The sequence below is a fragment of the Tyto alba genome, unplaced genomic scaffold (assembly GCF_018691265.1).
Source record: "Tyto alba isolate M040663 unplaced genomic scaffold, T.alba_DEE_v4.0 Super-Scaffold_26, whole genome shotgun sequence".
NCBI classification, from domain to species: domain Eukaryota; kingdom Metazoa; phylum Chordata; class Aves; order Strigiformes; family Tytonidae; genus Tyto; species Tyto alba.
In genome coordinates this window covers 13,479,568-13,498,128 of record NW_024881300.1, presented here as the reverse complement: position 1 = coordinate 13,498,128, position 18,561 = coordinate 13,479,568, and the positions used below count along the sequence as shown (strand labels likewise).

General features: G+C 41.2%; 1 protein-coding gene across 1 annotated transcript; it reads left to right on the top strand.

Moving 5' to 3' along the window:
• Nucleotides 1–22: 22 nt before the first annotated feature.
• Nucleotides 23–15,185, top strand: CMTM3 (CKLF like MARVEL transmembrane domain containing 3). The gene is made up of 5 exons (XM_042797798.1): nucleotides 23–200; nucleotides 8,001–8,156; nucleotides 10,004–10,099; nucleotides 11,385–11,502; nucleotides 13,188–15,185. Exons 1-5 carry the CDS (start codon nucleotides 87–89, stop codon nucleotides 13,214–13,216), a joined length of 513 nt encoding a protein of 170 aa, XP_042653732.1. The 5' UTR covers nucleotides 23–86; the 3' UTR covers nucleotides 13,217–15,185.
• Nucleotides 15,186–18,561: the final 3,376 nt, after the last annotated feature.

Sequence of the window (18,561 nt, the reverse complement as noted above, 5' to 3'; positions counted from 1 at the left end):
TCAAAAAAAAAAAAAAAAAAAGAACCCCACAGCCGCACACGCACGCACACGCACACACACCCACCGCCCGAAGCCCGCGGGCGGCCATGGAGGAGCCCGAGCCCGCGGGGGCCGCCCCGCCACCGCCCGCGCTGCGCTCGCTGCTGGCGCCGCGGGAGCTGCTCTGCTCCCGCAAAGGGCAGCTCCTCCTCGCCGAGTCGGTAAGGGCAGGGGCAGCGCCCGGGGCGGGTGGAGGGGGCTCGTAAGGATTTGGGGGGCCGGCCCGCAGCTTCCCCGGCCCGGGCGGAGCCAGCGGCAGAGCCCCCGGGGGCTCCGGGCCCTGACACACATCACCCCCCCAACCCCCCGCCGCAGCGCGTCGGCCACCGCCCCAGCGGCGGTGCGAAGGGGAGGGGGCGCACCCCGTTTCGGAGCTGAACGGGAGCTTTGGCGGTGGCGTTCGGCTGCCTGAGCGCGGCAGGGTGGTAACCGAGGGAGAGCACAAACGAGGGGGAAAAGCCGGGGAACAGCCCCACTGACGTGGGGGGAACTGCGGGGCTGGAGGTGGAGTTGATTGCGGTTTAGGAAACCAAAATGCTTGTCACGTTAAGCTCCCAGTTCCCTCAGTGCGTTCCCCTTTAGCGGGAACCCCTTTCCAGTTAAAAATTGCTTTGATTTCTTTTTAACTTACTTGAAGTGTGAAGCTAGTGACCGCTAGTGACCAGATGTGCATTATCTGCTCCTGCCCTGGGGAAGGCACGGTTTACAAGACAGCTTGTCCTGAGTATGCCAAGAAAGACCTTACACATTAATTTATGATGTATGGCATTTACCTAGGGCATCACAATCTCAATTTTTGTCCTCAGCGCTCCAAAAGCTGGGGTTGTCCTGAACCTGCCAGGGCGATGCACTCACTGCTATGGAGCCAGTTAGCTTACTCTGAAAGTACCAAATAATAATCATTAGAAACAAGCTTAGTCTGGTGATGGAAACACTGCTCCCCCCAAAACAACGTAGTTTTTCCTTTAGGTCCAAGTTCTGAGATGGGGGCTGGTGGTAATTACAGGCCTTTGACTGTTGGGGTAACACTTTCTTGTATTTTACTTGTGAAGGCTTAAAGCCTGATAGATGAAAGAGTAACCCCTGGTAGGAAAAGAGAAACCTTACCTCCATGGGTAGTGGGTATTTCACAGTTAAAAGTTAAATTTTAAGAGGAAGTTAGCTCATTAAAATTAGACCTTCGGTATCTTTTATACTAAAAATAATGAGAAACTTAAACACCAAGTTGTCTGTAATTTTCGCTGGAGTTTTGACAGTGGGTAGTCAGATATCGGGTCAGCCTGAAGTAGTAGTGAAGTACGTGGAGCGCTGTTGAGGTGTGTGAGGTGTCTCTGGCTATCCCCTATGTTAGCTCAGAGAAGGAGACAAGGACATTCGAGAAAGAGAAAGGGAAGGGAGGGACAGAAGGAGGCGGCGCCATCAGGCTCAGGCCACCCTTCCCTACCAGCCCGCTGAGTTGGTGAGGCAGTGGGTGCTGCCCTGTGGCAGATAGCATGGGCAACAGCCAGGGGATGCGAGGCTGGCTTCGAGAAGAAAAAACATTCATTCAGAAGATGAGGATGACTTTGGTGGTGGGGAACACAGGCCTCTGGCTGCATAGCAGCAGGTCACGGGCTGTATCAGCTCCACAAAAAACGCTATAAAAATTCTAGGTACCCTCCATCACTCATACAGCATTTGTAGTTTACAAAACCACACAGTTAGAAGATACCAAAGTCCAACTAACTCTGTTCCTTTGGCAGACGTTTTTGTTACATACTGTAACACATATTGGAATTTCCTACACAAGCTTACAGCCAGTAAATTACAACTTTCAGAGAGCCTGGCTTTTTAACATCTCTGAATGATGACATATTTGAGGAATACTGTTTTGGTCATGGGATCAGACTCACCCTTTTGTTGTCATAGAGAAGTACTGACTATGCATCCTCAGAGTAATAAAAACTGCTCTGTCCTGACAAAACAGGGATTTGTCCTTTGTAAGGCTGCTCAGGGGTTCCTGAGGGTTTGGCTGGCTGAAAGCAGCTCTATAATCCCATCTGCCGAAGCTGCAGCAGGGCTTTCTGTGTGCTCCTTGCAGGCCAGCCCACGGGCTTGGGATGTCGTTTCCTGGCAGAGGGGAGGCAGCAGTAGTTTCTCTCCAGCTGTCTTGGCTTTGCCAGGAGAAATCCTTGAAGACAACACAGGCCCCAGAATAAATCCAGTTTGTATACAATTAGAGAAATGCAGTGCCAAATAACTGAAGATGACTCCAAGTAAAATCTATCGTATTTAAATCCGTGTTTCTTCTTTAGCTTTGTATTTCTTGTCTGAATGTTTGATTTTTCCTCTTTCATACAGTACTAATTTGGGCTGAGGTTTGGTTCTGCATACGTGTATGTAAATAATATAGGATACAGATTTTGAATAGTCTGTTGTTCAGAAACAAAATGGCGTTCTCATTATTGTTACCGAATATCTCAGTCACATCATTATTTGGCAGCTTGGCAAGTCATGAGAAATGCACTTTATTTCTCTGTCTTTAAAATCATGCAAATACTGGCATCTCTGCAGGTAGAGCAAAGGTTCTCTGTTCAGCTACAGGAAATGCCAAGTCAGTTTTTTCAACATTAAAAAAGCAAACCACCGTACACTGAAAAACAGATTACCACCGAAACAAAGCAGCAACTTGCAAACGTATCTTGACCGGGGTAGATGGTTATACTTCTCTTTTTCGGTCTGTGGCAGAAAGGGAACAGAAGTTGGCTTCATCAAATTCCCTCAGGCCAGTGACCGTGCTGGTTTGTGTACTCAGTGGAAGTAACCTCATTAAAAAGTCTTGTTTTGCCCAGTAGACGTGTCTGGCAAATGACCGGTTCAGCTGTTAGAAGTTATAGCGGACCAACTCAGACTTTGTAAATTAAGACAACTGCTGCACTCGTGCCAGCCTGTCCCTGTCCCTTGTGCTGCTGGAGGCGGTGGGCACAGCCCGGGGCATCCCACGGAGGGTCAGTGGGAGCTCAGCGCTGCTGGCAAGCATTGCTGTGTTCAGACTGAGGGAAACTGTGATGGCTACTTTTTAAAAATAACATTTACAGACATTTTCACATGAAGTGGATATGGATCTTTACAATGTCCGGGTGTGATTTTCATGTCGGCATGTAAACTGCTCTGTGGGCTATCAGGTCTGGGCATTCTCGTGCCTCCTCTACAACAAGTTAGGCCGGCGATGAAGCTGATTACTGCTAGAAGTTTAATTATATTCTCAAATTTTATTCAGAGAAAAAAGCCCTCCTCACCCCTCTGCTCCTTTTCCTTTTGATCTTCCTGCCTTATTAATTTTTTATTCCACCTGGGATAGCTACACAGCCACAAAGAAGCAGTAACATCAACTACATGTCTAAGCTTTGCTGTCTCTCCTAGTCCTATTTATTCTCACTGTCTTGCTCCTCCACTTTCTAATTACCATTTTTTATCTCCCAGATTAATTATTCTCTCTTCTTCCTTTCTGTTCTTTCCCCATACCATTATTTCTTCCATATATTTTAACACTACTCTTCTCTTAAGTTACTAATGTTTCCTAACTAGTCAACTTGCTGTCTTGAAGATCAGCATCTCATCCATGCTCCTTTCCCCCCTTAAGAGATGCATTTTTTCAGTTCCCTCTGTCCTGTGTTGGAACCATTTAACAGCCACTCTCATACCTGCCACCAGAGCTTCTCCAGATCCACATTTCTGCATTCTGCTGCTCACCCCAGCTATTTCAGTCAAGCTTTTTTGTTTGTCCTGGTAATCACTTTAATTGGTATCTCCTTTGTCCCCTGAAGCCAGTATGCAATGGCATTACGTATTTTTTTAATAAAAATGTAGTGTGAATGTGTAAGTTTGCCCTGTATAAGGTTGTGGCAACACAAAAGATGTAGAAATCATTGTGCCTGCTTTTCTCCTCTTTTCCTGTCTTTTGTCTTTTCAGTCTTCTCTCAACTGACCTTCGTAACTGAACTTTCCAGCTGCTCTGTGTAAAGCTTCCTTCAAAGAAGACCCTTCTGCCTTTCTCTGGGTCCGTAGCCAGAAGGTGACTCTTGCAGCAGACGCTAGGGAACCAAGAACCTCAGCTCCATGACAAGTATGATGGAGAAGTAACTGAATAGCAGAGACCACTAGGTGATCTACTTTCTCTCTCTGCCAATAAACAATAACAAAACGCACTCTTGTCCAAAGGAGATCACCACGAGCCACTTTTAAAACTGTTTAAGCAAACCTGTTGTTTTCTGTGGAGGGGAAATGAGGAGCAGGCATTTGACGGCGCGGAGCCGCGGGCGGCGGGGTGTGCGCAGTGGCACGCGGTGATGTCAGCTGCTTCCCAGCATCCGCATCGTCCCCGAGGGGCTGCCGTGGGTCTGTTCTCTCTGCACGGAGGAGACAAACGCCTTTGTCCTCTGCCATGACCTCCGCACTTCAGCAGTCCTCCTTCCCTTCAGGGCCACAGTGCTCTCTAACCATTACAACTAATTATTTTTTATACCTTAAATGGCAAGCTGGTTATATGATAAAGTATAACTTCATAATACCTGGCCAGTTGAAGAAGTCCAGCAACACAATATTAAGTAATAATTACATGGGAGAAAATGACTTCTTGAAACACAATACCAAAGAAGTTCCTTTAGAAAAGAAAAAGTAATACGTAACAGTTCTTTTATGTACATTCCCATTCCCACAAAAAAGAAAAGGTGCTCAATGAAGAATCAGGCTTCTTTTTTGCTAAGATTTTTTATGATCTTACCACTGCCAGACTAGGAAAGGATCCTGTTCTGTTCCTCACTGCACTAAGCTTTCTGCATCCAGATATTCCTCCACAGTGAATATGGCAACAATCATGCTAACCTTTCAACAGCAGTGCAGGAACAAGTCGGACTCCTAGCTACTATGCCAAGGATGTAATCCCAAGGGAAAAAGAAACCCGCTGTGTAAATACAAATGGACAAAACTGATAAAACACTACATTTTTTTCCTCCCAGAAGCAGCAGTGCTTTCTGAGTCTGAAAGTGCTAGAAATGAACTTGCAAAAGCATTGAGCCTCACAAACTTTCTCTCTATAGTCCTGGGTTTTGTTTTTGGTTGTTGGTTTTTTTTTTTGGTGTTTTGTTTTTGTTTGTTAGTTTGTTTTAGCATACACACAGAGCTGTTAGAAAAGTGACAGGATTCCATTGCTTGACCTTTCTCTAAAATCACTTTTAAACATGCAGTTTCAGGAAAAAGGGTCCAGAAGAAGTGTGATGTGCAGTGGATCATTTGACAGTCTTTAGAGGGGTCAGGCTATATTCTGAAAGTTTGTCATTTTCAGAGCAACTTTCAGTTTTCCAGATGTTTGTCTCAAAGACTTACAGTCTAGAAAAGTAAGTAAGTAGATGTTCATTATTTCTGGGTACAGACTGGTACATCAGTGTTTGTATTGTGGAAGGAGAGGTGGATTTTTTAAATTACCAACTTTTTAGATGACATCAAATGCTTCAGTTAGTGGCACTGCAATTAAATGGTCACACAAGATAACAAGATACCTACTTTTGTAATTCAGAAAAGACAGTAAATGTTAATATCCAATATTGTTCAAGGAGTCCATGCACTCCACCTGTCAGAAGGGGAAATAAGCTCAAAAGAAAGAGAAATGAGAAACGTCGTCAAAAGCCGACAGCTTTGTGGACTCTTGTATCACACAGGGCTGTTCCCCAAGTTACTGAATACATCTGGCTGTTCACCCCTGCATACTTGTCTGTCTCTGCATCTCAGCTATCACCCACTTTCCTTTAGCCAGAAAAAGTAAGAACAAAAAAAATGTCCTAGCTACATGGTGATTTCTTTTTAGACCAAGTAAACATGAAACCATGTCTCAGTTATGTTCCACAAATGCAACTGAAGCAGATACACAAAGTTAAAGTCCAGTCCTTTCTGATTTTATTCTGTAGGGTTGGGAAGGGAATCGGCAGTGTGATAGGAAAGAAGATGAAGTCCTCTCTGCTCTTAGTTTTCAAGTTCTGCTATATCAACTTCTCTTCAAACAGTTCTTACCACTTTTCAGTCACAGAAATAAAATACCACATTAAGGATAAGATACAGTGCATGAGTTCTCTCCGTTACATGAAAACTCTAGAAAAACCTGCAAAGAGGCTATGTAAGCAATAAGGAAAGAATAATAGAATAACAACAGAGTAAATATTAAAGGATAATAGACCTCAATGCAGAATTGAACTCTATGTGTTATGCCAGATCAGTTTCTTACAACCCAGTGAAACCAGAACAATGCATAGGCATTTTAAGATAAATATAGTATCTTACTAAAAATGTCACATCCTCTCAAACTTCACCACCCAGTTCTAATGGATCAAAACAATATACTCCAGCTGTTATCATCTTAGTCAAGAACTCACTGCTTTCCCCCAAAACCAGGCTGAGAATAAAGGCTTGATAGTTAATTAAATTAAGAAATTATTTCAACAGGATTGAACTGCTTAGTTGCTCACTAAACCTAAATGGCTGCTTTTGATACATGTATTTGAGGGTTCACTGAACTCTCATAGCAGTAATTATTATTTAATTATAGGAGTCTTATCCTTCAAGTATAATAATGATTTTTTTTTTGAGGTACAGGTGGTTCCCAGGAACACATGGTAGCAGCAAGCAAAGAAATCCATTCAACTGAAATTCAATGAGGCAAATGCATTTATTGTCAGAGTCTAAACATTTATGCTTTTCAAGAAGCCACATCTGCCTTCAGACATTCCATCTGGGGGAAAGTACTACATCTTATTTTCAGTATTGTATGAGTAGAGAATGTCAGTGTCCCAATTCAGAATTTAGAAGTTGAAAAAATGCTTGTAATCTCATGCTCAAACAGTACCTACTGCTATGTTGACCAAAAGCATCTCTGAGCATTGCTACGGCAGATTTGTCTCCAAGATGAAAGGCTGAATAGAGCAGCTCAGGTGTAAACTAGCACATAATACTCACTCTTGCAGAAAATGTTTTATTCAGTATGCTAGCTACTTTTTTTATTTTAAGCCACTTGGAAGAAAACAGCAACCAGTTACCATGTGAGGTAATAGAGCAGTAGGGCCAGAATCTCTTCTTGAAGGTGACCAACTCCCAGTACAGCATTTGAAAGTTTTATTAAATTTCTCCATGGTTCCCTCACCTCCCACTTCCACCAATACAGCAGATGAGAGTCCAGAAGTGTAGCATAGCACTTTGGTAGTGTCTGGTTTAGGTGAAAATCCACTCATTTTCTTTAGCCATTTTCCCCATAGTGAAACTTTGTATTTTGAGCCATAAACTATGTTCTAAAGGTATTTTAATTGATTGGGAAAATAAATGCCATTTTTATTATTTTTTGGAGTTAGGAAACATCATGGAGATAAAACAAATCTATGGGAATTATCTACCCTATTACTCTTTAAAACACCTGTCTACACTGAAAAACTAGAACCAGAGACTTCCAAAAATCACAGAATAATTAATTTTCTGCTCTTTTCTATCCATCAACAGCAGACTTTTTTCTTTCAACTCTAAGAAGATTATAAATGCTGAGTTACTTTGGGCTATCTGAGCAGTAATTTGGGTTTCAAATGAGAACTGTCATGGTTGAAAGCTTAAAGCTCTGTTTGCTTGGCAATGCCTCAGTATTTTCAGAATTATGTTGTCAGAACTGTTTACAATCCAGAGTAAATTACTCACTTGGAGAGGTGCAAATCCACCAAGCTCTCTGGAAAGTTGATTTCACACGCATTGAAATAAATGCCATTACTTTAGATTTATTTCATGCTAAACAAGAAAATTCATTTGGCCCAAGAAAAAAAAAACAGGAAGCAAGATATGCCCTCTCCAGCAGCACTGACAGAAATACACAGGGAGAGTAATGCTTCAAAGCTGCTCAGCTGCCTTGCAGCTCTGCCATTTCATGCAAATAACTAGTTTTTCCTTTACTGTAGGTGCTGTCATTTATCATCTTTATCTGCTATATTGCATCTCTCGCTGCCTCTTTCATGATGGCAGCACTCCTAGAGTTTCTGCTGGCACTGTTTCTTTTTTTTGCCTACGCCTCCAAGCTTAATGAGAAGTTTAAAGGACTCTACTGGCCTTTGACGGTAAGTGAAACGTGCAATCTAAAACCACAGATTTAATTGTACAGTATAACATGAGTAAGAGAGACTATACAGGAGTTTAGGCTGACTGTTAAAAAATTCACCCCATTATTAGAAATCTGTCCATATTGCCTCTCATTCAGAAGGTCCCAAAGCACTCTTTAAACTATGCCATACTACATACTAAACTATGCTGTACTATATACTGTAGCTTTCTTGGTGCTGACACAAAGTATGATTTTATTAAAGCACATAATTTATGCCCAATTCCAGGCAAATGGCTTACAGCTGGATCTTCAGAGGCAGGCAACATCAGCCTAAGTAAGTCTGACCACTGCTGGGTGCTCCTTAATATTGCCACCCTTATAAATGGGGAAACAGACATGCTATATACTTTACTAAAATATTTTTAAATTCTCAGGCCAGTGCTGTTGAGATGCAGTGTCATACTCACATGCAAACAAAGTGACATTGCTTCTGTTAAGGGGGGGAAGCCCTGCAGCTCTTGCCAGCAGATCTTTAGTCACACAGGGGAAACCACTGGCGAGTGAGCCCTGGGCACTTCTCAGGTTGTACTTGCCGGCGATTACTGCACCCTGGCCACTGGGTGTCTCTGTTGCTTCAAATATACATTATCAAGGGAGCATTTGTCTAGCACAAAAACTTCCAAAAAAAAAAAAAATGCTAATCTAATCGATCTGGATTCTCTTTTGGTACAGTCCAGCAACAGTTTGTCACAGTGAGACTTGAATTAGAGCTCTCAATAGTAGAAAAATAGCATTAGCAAGGCCACTAGTGGATCAAACAGTAGTAGTAGTGACTTCGACTATGACAGTGTGTGTGGTTTTCAGCTGGTAATCTCAGTTCCACTGTTTTCCCGCTATTCAGAGTTAAAACAAAAAAAGCTCTTGTGTGTTTATTATGTCCATTACCATAATATACTCCAGCCACAGAACGCAGATAACTGACCTGGTCCTGACTTCAGAAGAGTCACGTTTCTTGTAGGATTTGTGTTTTGAGACATTATTTTACTTATCCATATGTTCTGAAAAGGCAGAAGATCTAATTGTGAACAGAGGTCAAGATACCATTATGCCATCTCACATGATTTACACATGCCCTGGGAATCACAGCTCTCTATTTAATACACAGTTCAGAGACACCGCTGGCTCCAGCGCCTCACTGCCTGTATCGTAGGACACGGCCCCTGCCCTGCTGAGCTACAGGCTCGGCCACAGCAGCACATATTTTGATGATAGCAACAGGTATGTTCACTTCAGGCTAGCCATTGGAGTTACATGTGTACATATTAAATATATATCATAGTTTTAAATGCTAAACAAAGTATATAGTTCCTCAATGAGGAGTTCCTACAGACAGGCCTACTTCTGTATAGAAACAAGAACATGCCTGTTCCCCGCAGGAACTGGCTCCTCCAGAGCCTTTGCTACCACAGGAATTCTGCTTGAAGATGAGAATTTTGAAGGTGTTTCAATTGATTCTTCTATTAGACCCCTTGCTGCATTCCAAGTTAAACATCACAGAAAGACAGACCTCAACCTGAAGAAAGGTCTGCCTGACATAAGCATGTTACAAGTAGGACATATACAAACACCTGTAAGAGCAGAATCTTATGCCAGGATTCTGGTCATCTCTCATTTAAAAATATTTCCCAGATGAGCAATTAATTCGCTACAAAATACCAGACTGTAGTCACACTCCAGCATCAGGCAAGTCCACCGATGCAATAACAGAAGTTTCTAATGCTCCTTTCTGAAATAATTTTTAGAGGAGTTTGTATGTTGAAATTACATGACTAATCTGAGAATGCAACATTGCATATTTTACAGGATTTCTTGCGGTGTGTCACTGCTGCCATTATTTACTTTGCCATTTCAATTGCTGCTGTCTCAAAATACAACGATGGAGCATCTAAAGCAGCAGGAGTAAGTAGACATGAGCTTTCTACTTAAGTATTTTGATGAACTGCATATGGACATACTTTAGAAACAATTCAATTTTGACCCCACTGCAAGTAGCTGAAGTTTCTTCAGTTAACTGAGAATTAGATTTGCCTAAAGAAAGGAAGGTCAGTTATTTTGAAAACGATGTTTTGATTCAATTAATAGGTTTTTTTCATACTAACAGTGCTGCTCAATGTTAACTGCACTATGTTAACTGGCACCTATTCCGCTTTTTAATTTCACCAGCTGTATGGGGAAGATAAACTTTCTGTTCCTGCAAGATTTTCCTGTAAGATCCTTGAATGGAAGAATAATAACAAAAAAAAAAAAAAAAAAAAATATCAAACCTGTAACTACTAAGGACAATCTAAATTAAGTAAATGCAACCTCCTGCCTCTATTTTTAATTTTACTTGGATGGGTTGAAACAAGAGCAGTGTCATTTTACCCTCCAGTATATGGACTGCCCAGGAGAGAGCCTTCGCCATCAGCATTTTGTGTTCAGAAATGAGATACAACCTCACCATCTGCAACTTGACTCTGAGCATCAATAATGCATGCAATATAAATAAAATTTGCATAATAATTTCAAAAGATAGGGAGGAAGAATACCCAGTCGTGTTAGCAAGCCACTCTTACCAAAACATCCCAAGTCATCCACAATTTCAAAACAAAGACCTTGTTTTAATCTTTGCCATTCCATTTAGATATGGAGCAATGCAACATAACATTTCCCTAGCTTCTCAGACTGAAAACCAGCCTATTCTTGCCACACTGCTGCTTCTTTGACACTAAATAGGTAACTCCGGAAACATTTTATCCCAATCTAATTCACTCTGCTATAGACATGTTTCATTGCAAAACAGTAAAAAATCATTTCCAGAGAAATCAAGATGATTTCTTGGTGGCAGAGATGCCCTGGGAGGGTGGAGGTGCAGGTTATGTTCTCCTGTAGCCTCTGGCACAGGGCAATGCTGATGCTCAGAACTTGCCCAGAGCCAGAGAGTGATGTAGCCTGAGGAAGGACTGTGGACACATTTGATAGAGGAACGGCAGGGATCACTACTCAGACTCCTGAATTAGCTGTAATTTAGTTGATGCCAATGGGTCATGAGACATTTCTCTTCCCTGTCTTTTTAGAAAGGTACAGGCCAAAAAAATCAAGCCCAAGTTTTCCTTAAGTATTTTTCTTCTGTCAGTTAGGCTTATTTTGGTTTGTCATTGATGGACAAGACCTGTTGTTAAAAAGCATTATTTTGCCATTTTAGGTGTTTGGATTTATAGCCACAATAGTGTACGCCATTGATTTCTACATAACCTTCAATGACCTGGTTACTTTTCTCAAGCAAGGCAGTTCTGATTCCCCTGAAGGGCGCAAGTCAGAAGGTAGGTAAAATTCCCCATTTTGGTTATGTAAGCATGTAACATGAGATATTCTTCTCCATTTCACCCTTCACAGGGGAGCAAAAGCATTCACTCAGTAAGAACAGTTTGTATTCTTGGCTACCTGGGTTTTGTATGCCACAACTATGCTGAGCTATGAAGCTGCTTAGTCTTAAAATACAACAACTGGAATTGCAGTGATTTATGAAAGATAACTCGCAAGACAGGAATGTGAAGTTTCTCAGTTTTGCACCACCTAACTTTGAAAGGCCTCAAATCCCATTACAGAAATCATTGTGCAGCACAGACTTTTCTGCTCTCACTGACATGTCTTTCTTCAAAAACAGACATTTACCTTTTTTTTGATAACTTGATAATTAACATCCATTAGTCTTTTATGTCCAGTAGTGCTTTTCTCTTCTTTATCTCTTTATCATGATTACCTCTTATTTGGGGTCGAGCTTTGACAATCTTCGGGCAAATGGCCTTGAAATCCAAGGGCCACATAGCATAAAATTAACATGATTGTTGTAAAATTTCTTTCTAATAGAGGAGGTACAGTCTACCTCACATCAGACAGATCCACTTAGACAAAGATAAAAAGAGGGACCCGCTGTTGGGAGTTCAAACCCATTTCAAGTCAGGACACATGTTATCTGTTTTGCAGTGCCTGGAAGCCCAAATCAGGCATCATGCCCCTTTGATACTATTCGTTGCACCCACATAGATGAAAAAGACTGCTCTACCTTTAAAAACACACAAAAAAAAAATCCCAAACCTCCCCCAAAACACCCCACACAAAACCAAAACCCCTCAAAAACAAACACCCAAGATGTGTACGGAATCCTAGAAGGTATATAGTAACTCTAACAGACTTTTCTAGGTATTTTAGTAGACTGTTAAATGTTTTGCGAGCTTCAGGCCAAAAAAAGAGACAAAAGAAGAATTAAAGGAACAGATCATAGGAAGCAGACTGTTAAGACTAAAAACTGTATATTCCCACAAGCTGAACTGACCTCAGATGATGATGAGGTGACAAGGGTACAAAGTTAGGCTAAAGGTTAAACCTGATTTCAGTAGAGACTGAGAGATATAGACTTACAAATATGCAGTCATGCAGCTTTGTGTTGATGATTTGACCGTGCAAGAAGGGCTTTGCCCTGCAGCACTACTCCTCCAGCACCAAACCCATGTTTACACTGGGGCTCTCAACGGCTGAGGCCAGAAATCCCTTGCTTCCTTGCAAGCAGAGTCACAAGTTTGGGCAAGATGTACCTCTATAGGCATATCAGGATTTCTTAACATCATAAAGCTTCTGTCGTTCCGATACGTTTAACTGGCAGTGCGTAACCGTGACCCACAGCAAAGAGCAATATTCTAGTACAGGAAGCATGTTTTCAGTAGACTTCCTCTTGGTGGTCATGCTAACAATATCATCTCTGCAACTTCTTTCATATGAAGTGTTATCTATGTTGTAGTGCCTCTCAGCAGCATTTTTCAAGTCCTTTGAAACATGATTTAAAGCTCCATCATGTTAATAAAAATTCATTATACAGGCCTTCTCCTAAATATGCCATGCCCATTGACGCAGACACCCATCGAAGAGCAGCAGCTCCCAGCAAGTGCTAAAGCTGACATGGAGATTTCCAGTTTTCATTTTCACTACTGTTCCTTGTTTTAAATTTCAGATGAGGACTCCGATTCCGACTCAGACTGAAGAACTGAACACCAACCAAATGTGAAGGGAAGATGATTAAGCACTTTCCTCTTTGCTTAATGCACTGCCAATTGAAATATCTTCCTTATTTCAGCCTTGGCATCCTCCTTCCATCTCCTTGTTTATAGAATCACCAAAGTAAAGACAGGGAGGTGATGTGGAAAAGGAGACTATTCCCAGTGCCATTAGACACTCCTTCAGAACTCTGTATTTTACAGTAGTTCAACCTTCCAGAGCTCTGTATTTTACAGTAGTTCAACCTTCCAGAGCTCTGTATCCAAACACACATCAATTCTCTGTTGCCTCTCTCTACTCAGCACAACAATGTACTGAGTAAACAGGAACACAGTATTTTAAACATGTAAGCAAAGCTTTTCATATGCTTTCTTAATTCCAAATCTTTAACACTTATAGCTTTTATACTTCTTGCTGTGCCAAAGAAGAGAGGCTCAGAAAGCCTCTACTTTATTTGTATTTTTCTTGATTAACTAACAGTATTTCTTTATCTGAAGTCTGAATATTCCACTAATCTCAAGCACTGAAGGCATAGGTTATAGTTAACACGTTGGTTTCAATACATTTATATCTACCACCTATCTCCAACAAGAAAAAGTGACAACTGGAAATCTGCAGCAAGAAAAATCTCAAAATATAATTGTGCTGCAGGGTAGCTGGCTCATCAGATATTCAATATGATTTTCTCAAGCTGCTTGGATGGGATCACATCCCATCTTCTGCAATTTCACCAGTCAGGAGGTAGAACAGATCAGGCATCGTCTTACCAGTGCCCTTCCTACCACTGGCATGGAAGCCCTTGTACGTGTTTGCACATACAGGTAAGGAAGGCTTGCCAGATGCCATCCAACAGGATCTGCCTATCAAAGCCAGCAAATATTTGTGCACAAGATACCACTGTCTGATCTCATGCTCTGTGTTGCAAACACTGGTCCTCCCATGAGAAATAGCACTGGACTCAGCTGCTGGGTTTGCAAAAGAGACAACTGCTTCTGTAAAACTCAGGATACCTAGGCCCAGGAGGGCAATACATCCTTCCCACTGTGAAAAGGCCAAAAAAAACCATCTCTGAACTAAAGAATGTCTGCAAGGAAATTAATTTTCCCAGACCCTTTTTTTTTTTTTTTTTTGGGTGTGGGCGGATGGTTTTTTGTTTAGTTTGTTGTTTGTTTTTTTTTTTTTTTTTTTTCTCCCCTGGAAAGACCTGATTTATCTCATCATCTAGTATTCTGGGGGAAAAACATGAATTTACAAAAGGCGTTTCCATGGGTAGCACAACCTACCTTGAAATGTTTCTGTCTACCTATAAATGCACACTGCTTGAAAAAAGCATTGCATGCTCCTTATACATGGCATCAAATGGGTCTATTTCAAAGAAACCTGTATACATTTTTTAAAAATATAGTACCAGAACAGGTGGCTTTAACAAGAAGTAATTAAAATGTGAGCAGATGGTACGAACAGAGTAAATGAAAAACAGCGATAAACCAATAAAGGCAGATTTCCTTTGAAACAAAATTACCCCTTGGGTTCCACTTCCCTGCTAGCAGCTGGCTGCTGAGGGGCAGGAGGACGGATCCTAACAGCGAGCAGGTGCTTGGGAAGGTGCTGGCCAGGTTCAGAGTTGTCTAAGCGGCAGCTCCCACATCTCCTGTTTCCCGACCACTGAGGGAATAAAAGCAAAACAAATGGTTGCTTCTAATGTGACATACCATCTTTGCTTTTATGAGAAAGACCTCTTTGGATCTTTTCCTGTATGAAATTCCATGTTTCTTTTCTGTTGTCATATTTTATTGGCACACACTGGGATGTCAGGGGACCTGGGCTCATTTTTATATTCAATTGTTTTGTATTTCTCTTTTTTTAATTAAAAAATATACTGCATGTCACATCTGGAAACTAGTACATGGTTATTATTTAGAAGCCATGCTGGATTAAAACTCTTTTAATAGAAGTGTTGGATGTCTGTAGTTATTTTAAAACCTGGTTTTACTGCCTTGACCAGCGAGAGGAACAGTGTTTCAAGAAACTCCATCAGGGAGGATTGCGGGTGCTGGGGAGGTGGACAATAATGCAGAGCCAGCACTGGAGACAGTCACTCATGCTTACAAGGAGAGACTTCATCTTTAGTGCGTAAGTGTGAAAGAATTTAACCAAGAATTAGTTTTAGCATATTTAGTAGACACTGATGATACAGTGCTTTTACTTGGCAACTAATAACCTTCTAAACAACAATCCCCTTTGGGTTTACCCTTCGCAGACATGTTATAACCTAAGAACTGCTAGGGTTTTCTAGTAATTTTTTCACATACTCCTGAAATCAACAGAAGAGGCAAAGAAAATTGCTCCTTACTTCAGAACTACTTTCGCAGCCATGCAGTGAATGGCCTGTCCAGAGAATTTATGTATTAGCATTCAAATATTTGATGATTTATTTCTAAGCAGTTTGTTCCCGGGGTCAAGCACTTGTGCAAGATTCCAGCCTTTTATTTTAAAATATATGTTCCCATGATTGAAATAAAAGACATGTCTGTATTTTATGAATATAATTTTGGAAAAGAGAAATCAATTAAAAATTACTTTAAAGCCAATTCTGATTTGAGGGGGGGCTGACTCAGCCTTTTGTTCATCTGCTGCCAGCAATACTGCATTAAGCTCAGAGTCTGGTACAGGGCGGAGGAAGAGTCCGCTTGGATTTTTTTGGCTTTTATGTTTGTTTGCTTGCTTGTTTTGCCTCAACTGACAAGATCAAAGTTAGCAGGAGCACTTGCAAAACTTGAAGCGTTTCTCTGCAAGTCAGGACTAGTGACACAAGCATAATGTTACACCTGCAGCATGGAAGCATTACTGAAGTTCTTATTTTGGTGTACAGAAGAGGTCATAATCAAACATCTTTTTTCAATCGCAATGCATTCTTGTTCCAAACAGGAGCCATTTCCAAAACCCGTACAGGCTAGTATGTGCCTTCGTTACAACTAGAGTGCAACTATTGCCATTTTGAGTTCCTGTGCTTGTTGAACAGCACTCAGCAGTAGACAAACCTCAAGAGTGATGAGAGTTTCCAACACCAAGCTTGGAAAAAATCTATGTCAAAACAATGCAAGCAGTCTTATGTTGTAAACACTGTGAATCAAAGCCACTAACAGGAAGGAAAAACAATCAGCTGGCATCACAGATTAATGACCTGGTACAGCTCTCACATCGAAGGTGTCTCTCCCTCCTTTTCTCCTACCTTCTCTCAGAAAGCTGTTATCTGTGGAAGATCTGTCACAAGACTGTGTGGTGATTTTGGACAAGTGATGTTAAGGAAACCAAAAGGCCTTTCCAAGGAGCATTTTTAGATTCTAAGCAGCTCATTTGTCCTTTTAACACTGCCCATTGCTCCACTTAATTTTGCTTTTCACTTGATACTGCTCAAAATTCTGTAAGCCTTACACTTCCAACTGACAAAGTAATCTCCAAGATCGTTAAGTGAAAAGTGGTGTATCTCAGCCTACGTGGTATTTGAGAAGAATGCTTCCACCAGCCTGGTGTGTTGGAAAGCAGAGGAAAACTTAATGCTCTGCATAGCAAGCAGATGTTTTTCATTCATTATGCTTCTGGGAAGTGCTCATTGTGCAGACTTCTAAACCCAAGTTTTATAGCTGCATCTTCCCCTGCTAGGAGACCAGCAGCCTGGATCATTAAGTGAGCATGTACTTGTAACCACTGACAGTGCATGTTACCAGCCTCAGAGATTAAAAATAATAAAATTAAGTGGCTTCATTCCAAAATTCAGGATACAAATGGCCCCCAAAGAGCAAATGCAAGATACTTATCAACATGCATATGTAAAAAATACAAGAAGCAGCTCCACCTGGCCATCCTTCAATCTTTTCTTGAGAATGGAGAGAAAATACATCAAGGAAGCAGAATAAATTTAGATAAGCACTGAGAATATGAATCTTGTTACAAGATGCTTGAGACACCTTTTAGCACTGAGTATTGGTTTAAAAGTCAGGATGGAGACACCATCTCTTGTTTTTCTTCTAAATAAACAGGACTGCATCAAAAAATCCACACTGCAACACATATTTCTCCTTTACTGGAAGAATTAACAGTGCTCTGAATGTTTTGTAAAATTTCTAGGTCAGAAGGTAAAACAGTGCTACCAAGAAAATTTAAGTGTATTAAAAAAAAAAAGTAACATTTCAGTTTATTTCCTTGAAAAAGAGAACAGCAATGCCAATGTTAATTTCCTGCTTTTATTTTATATATTTTGGATGCTGTCCATCACATTTGGTTAGCCTGATCCATTAAATAAGAAATCAATTATAGTCTTCCCAGGAGACTGAAGGAAGATTCAGTATTTAGAAGTTAGACAGAATAACCTTTTTTTTTCCTTTTTTCTTTTTAAAAAATTCAACAGCTGATAAAGCTTCTCTTGACCAAGAAACACCATGGATAACATCAGCAGCAATATGGTACTAAAGTCCAGCACTTTTACTCTTTTTCTTAAACAGTATCAAGGCCTGATGTCTAAGCAGTTCCAATGGATGCAACACCATGACAGATGAGAATCTATCGCTGCCGACAGCCCCACACAGGCAAAATGAACTGGCCCATCTCCTAGCAGAAAAGCTGTACAAGCACATGGTGCTCCTTAGCAAATCCTTCTGTAAAAGCTCAATCATACCACCACCTTTGTCCACCTCCCCACACACGTTATCCCTAAGCAGTGTTTTAAGAGCATCATCCACATTCCCAAATCTTTCCACAACATTCATTCAAGCATCCGTGGTTTTCTGCAGTTCTTGCCCTTAACTCAGTGCTTTTAACTTGCACCTAAAGCACTTGGATACTAAAAATCTCAACTGCATCAAAGTAGGATTTGCAACCTACAGCCCACGAGGTGGCATTATTACCCACCCACTCTGGCATTTCTGCCCAGAAATTCCTCTTCAGTCCAAAACACGATGCTGCAAACCACAAAATAGAGCATTTCAGCCTATTACAGAGTACCAAACGGAGAAACCACCACAAGAGCAATCCCACCACAGCCACTTCAGCAGTAAAGCAGTTCCATGTGCTTTCTGCCACATACAAACTCTCGTCAAGGATATACGTGGTTTTTCATTAATTCCCGCATCTATGAAGTTTGTCTTGTCAGAGACATAGTCACAAAAAAACCCTCAGGCTGGGTTGGTTGGCTTGATGTTTAACCCCTATGCCATTGTCTTGCATGTGAAGTGCATTCAGCAACTGCACTTACTGGGTTATGAATTAATCAATCACAACACTGGGTATACTGAGTTTATATGTTGCCTTTACAAATGAAGACAATGTTTTAG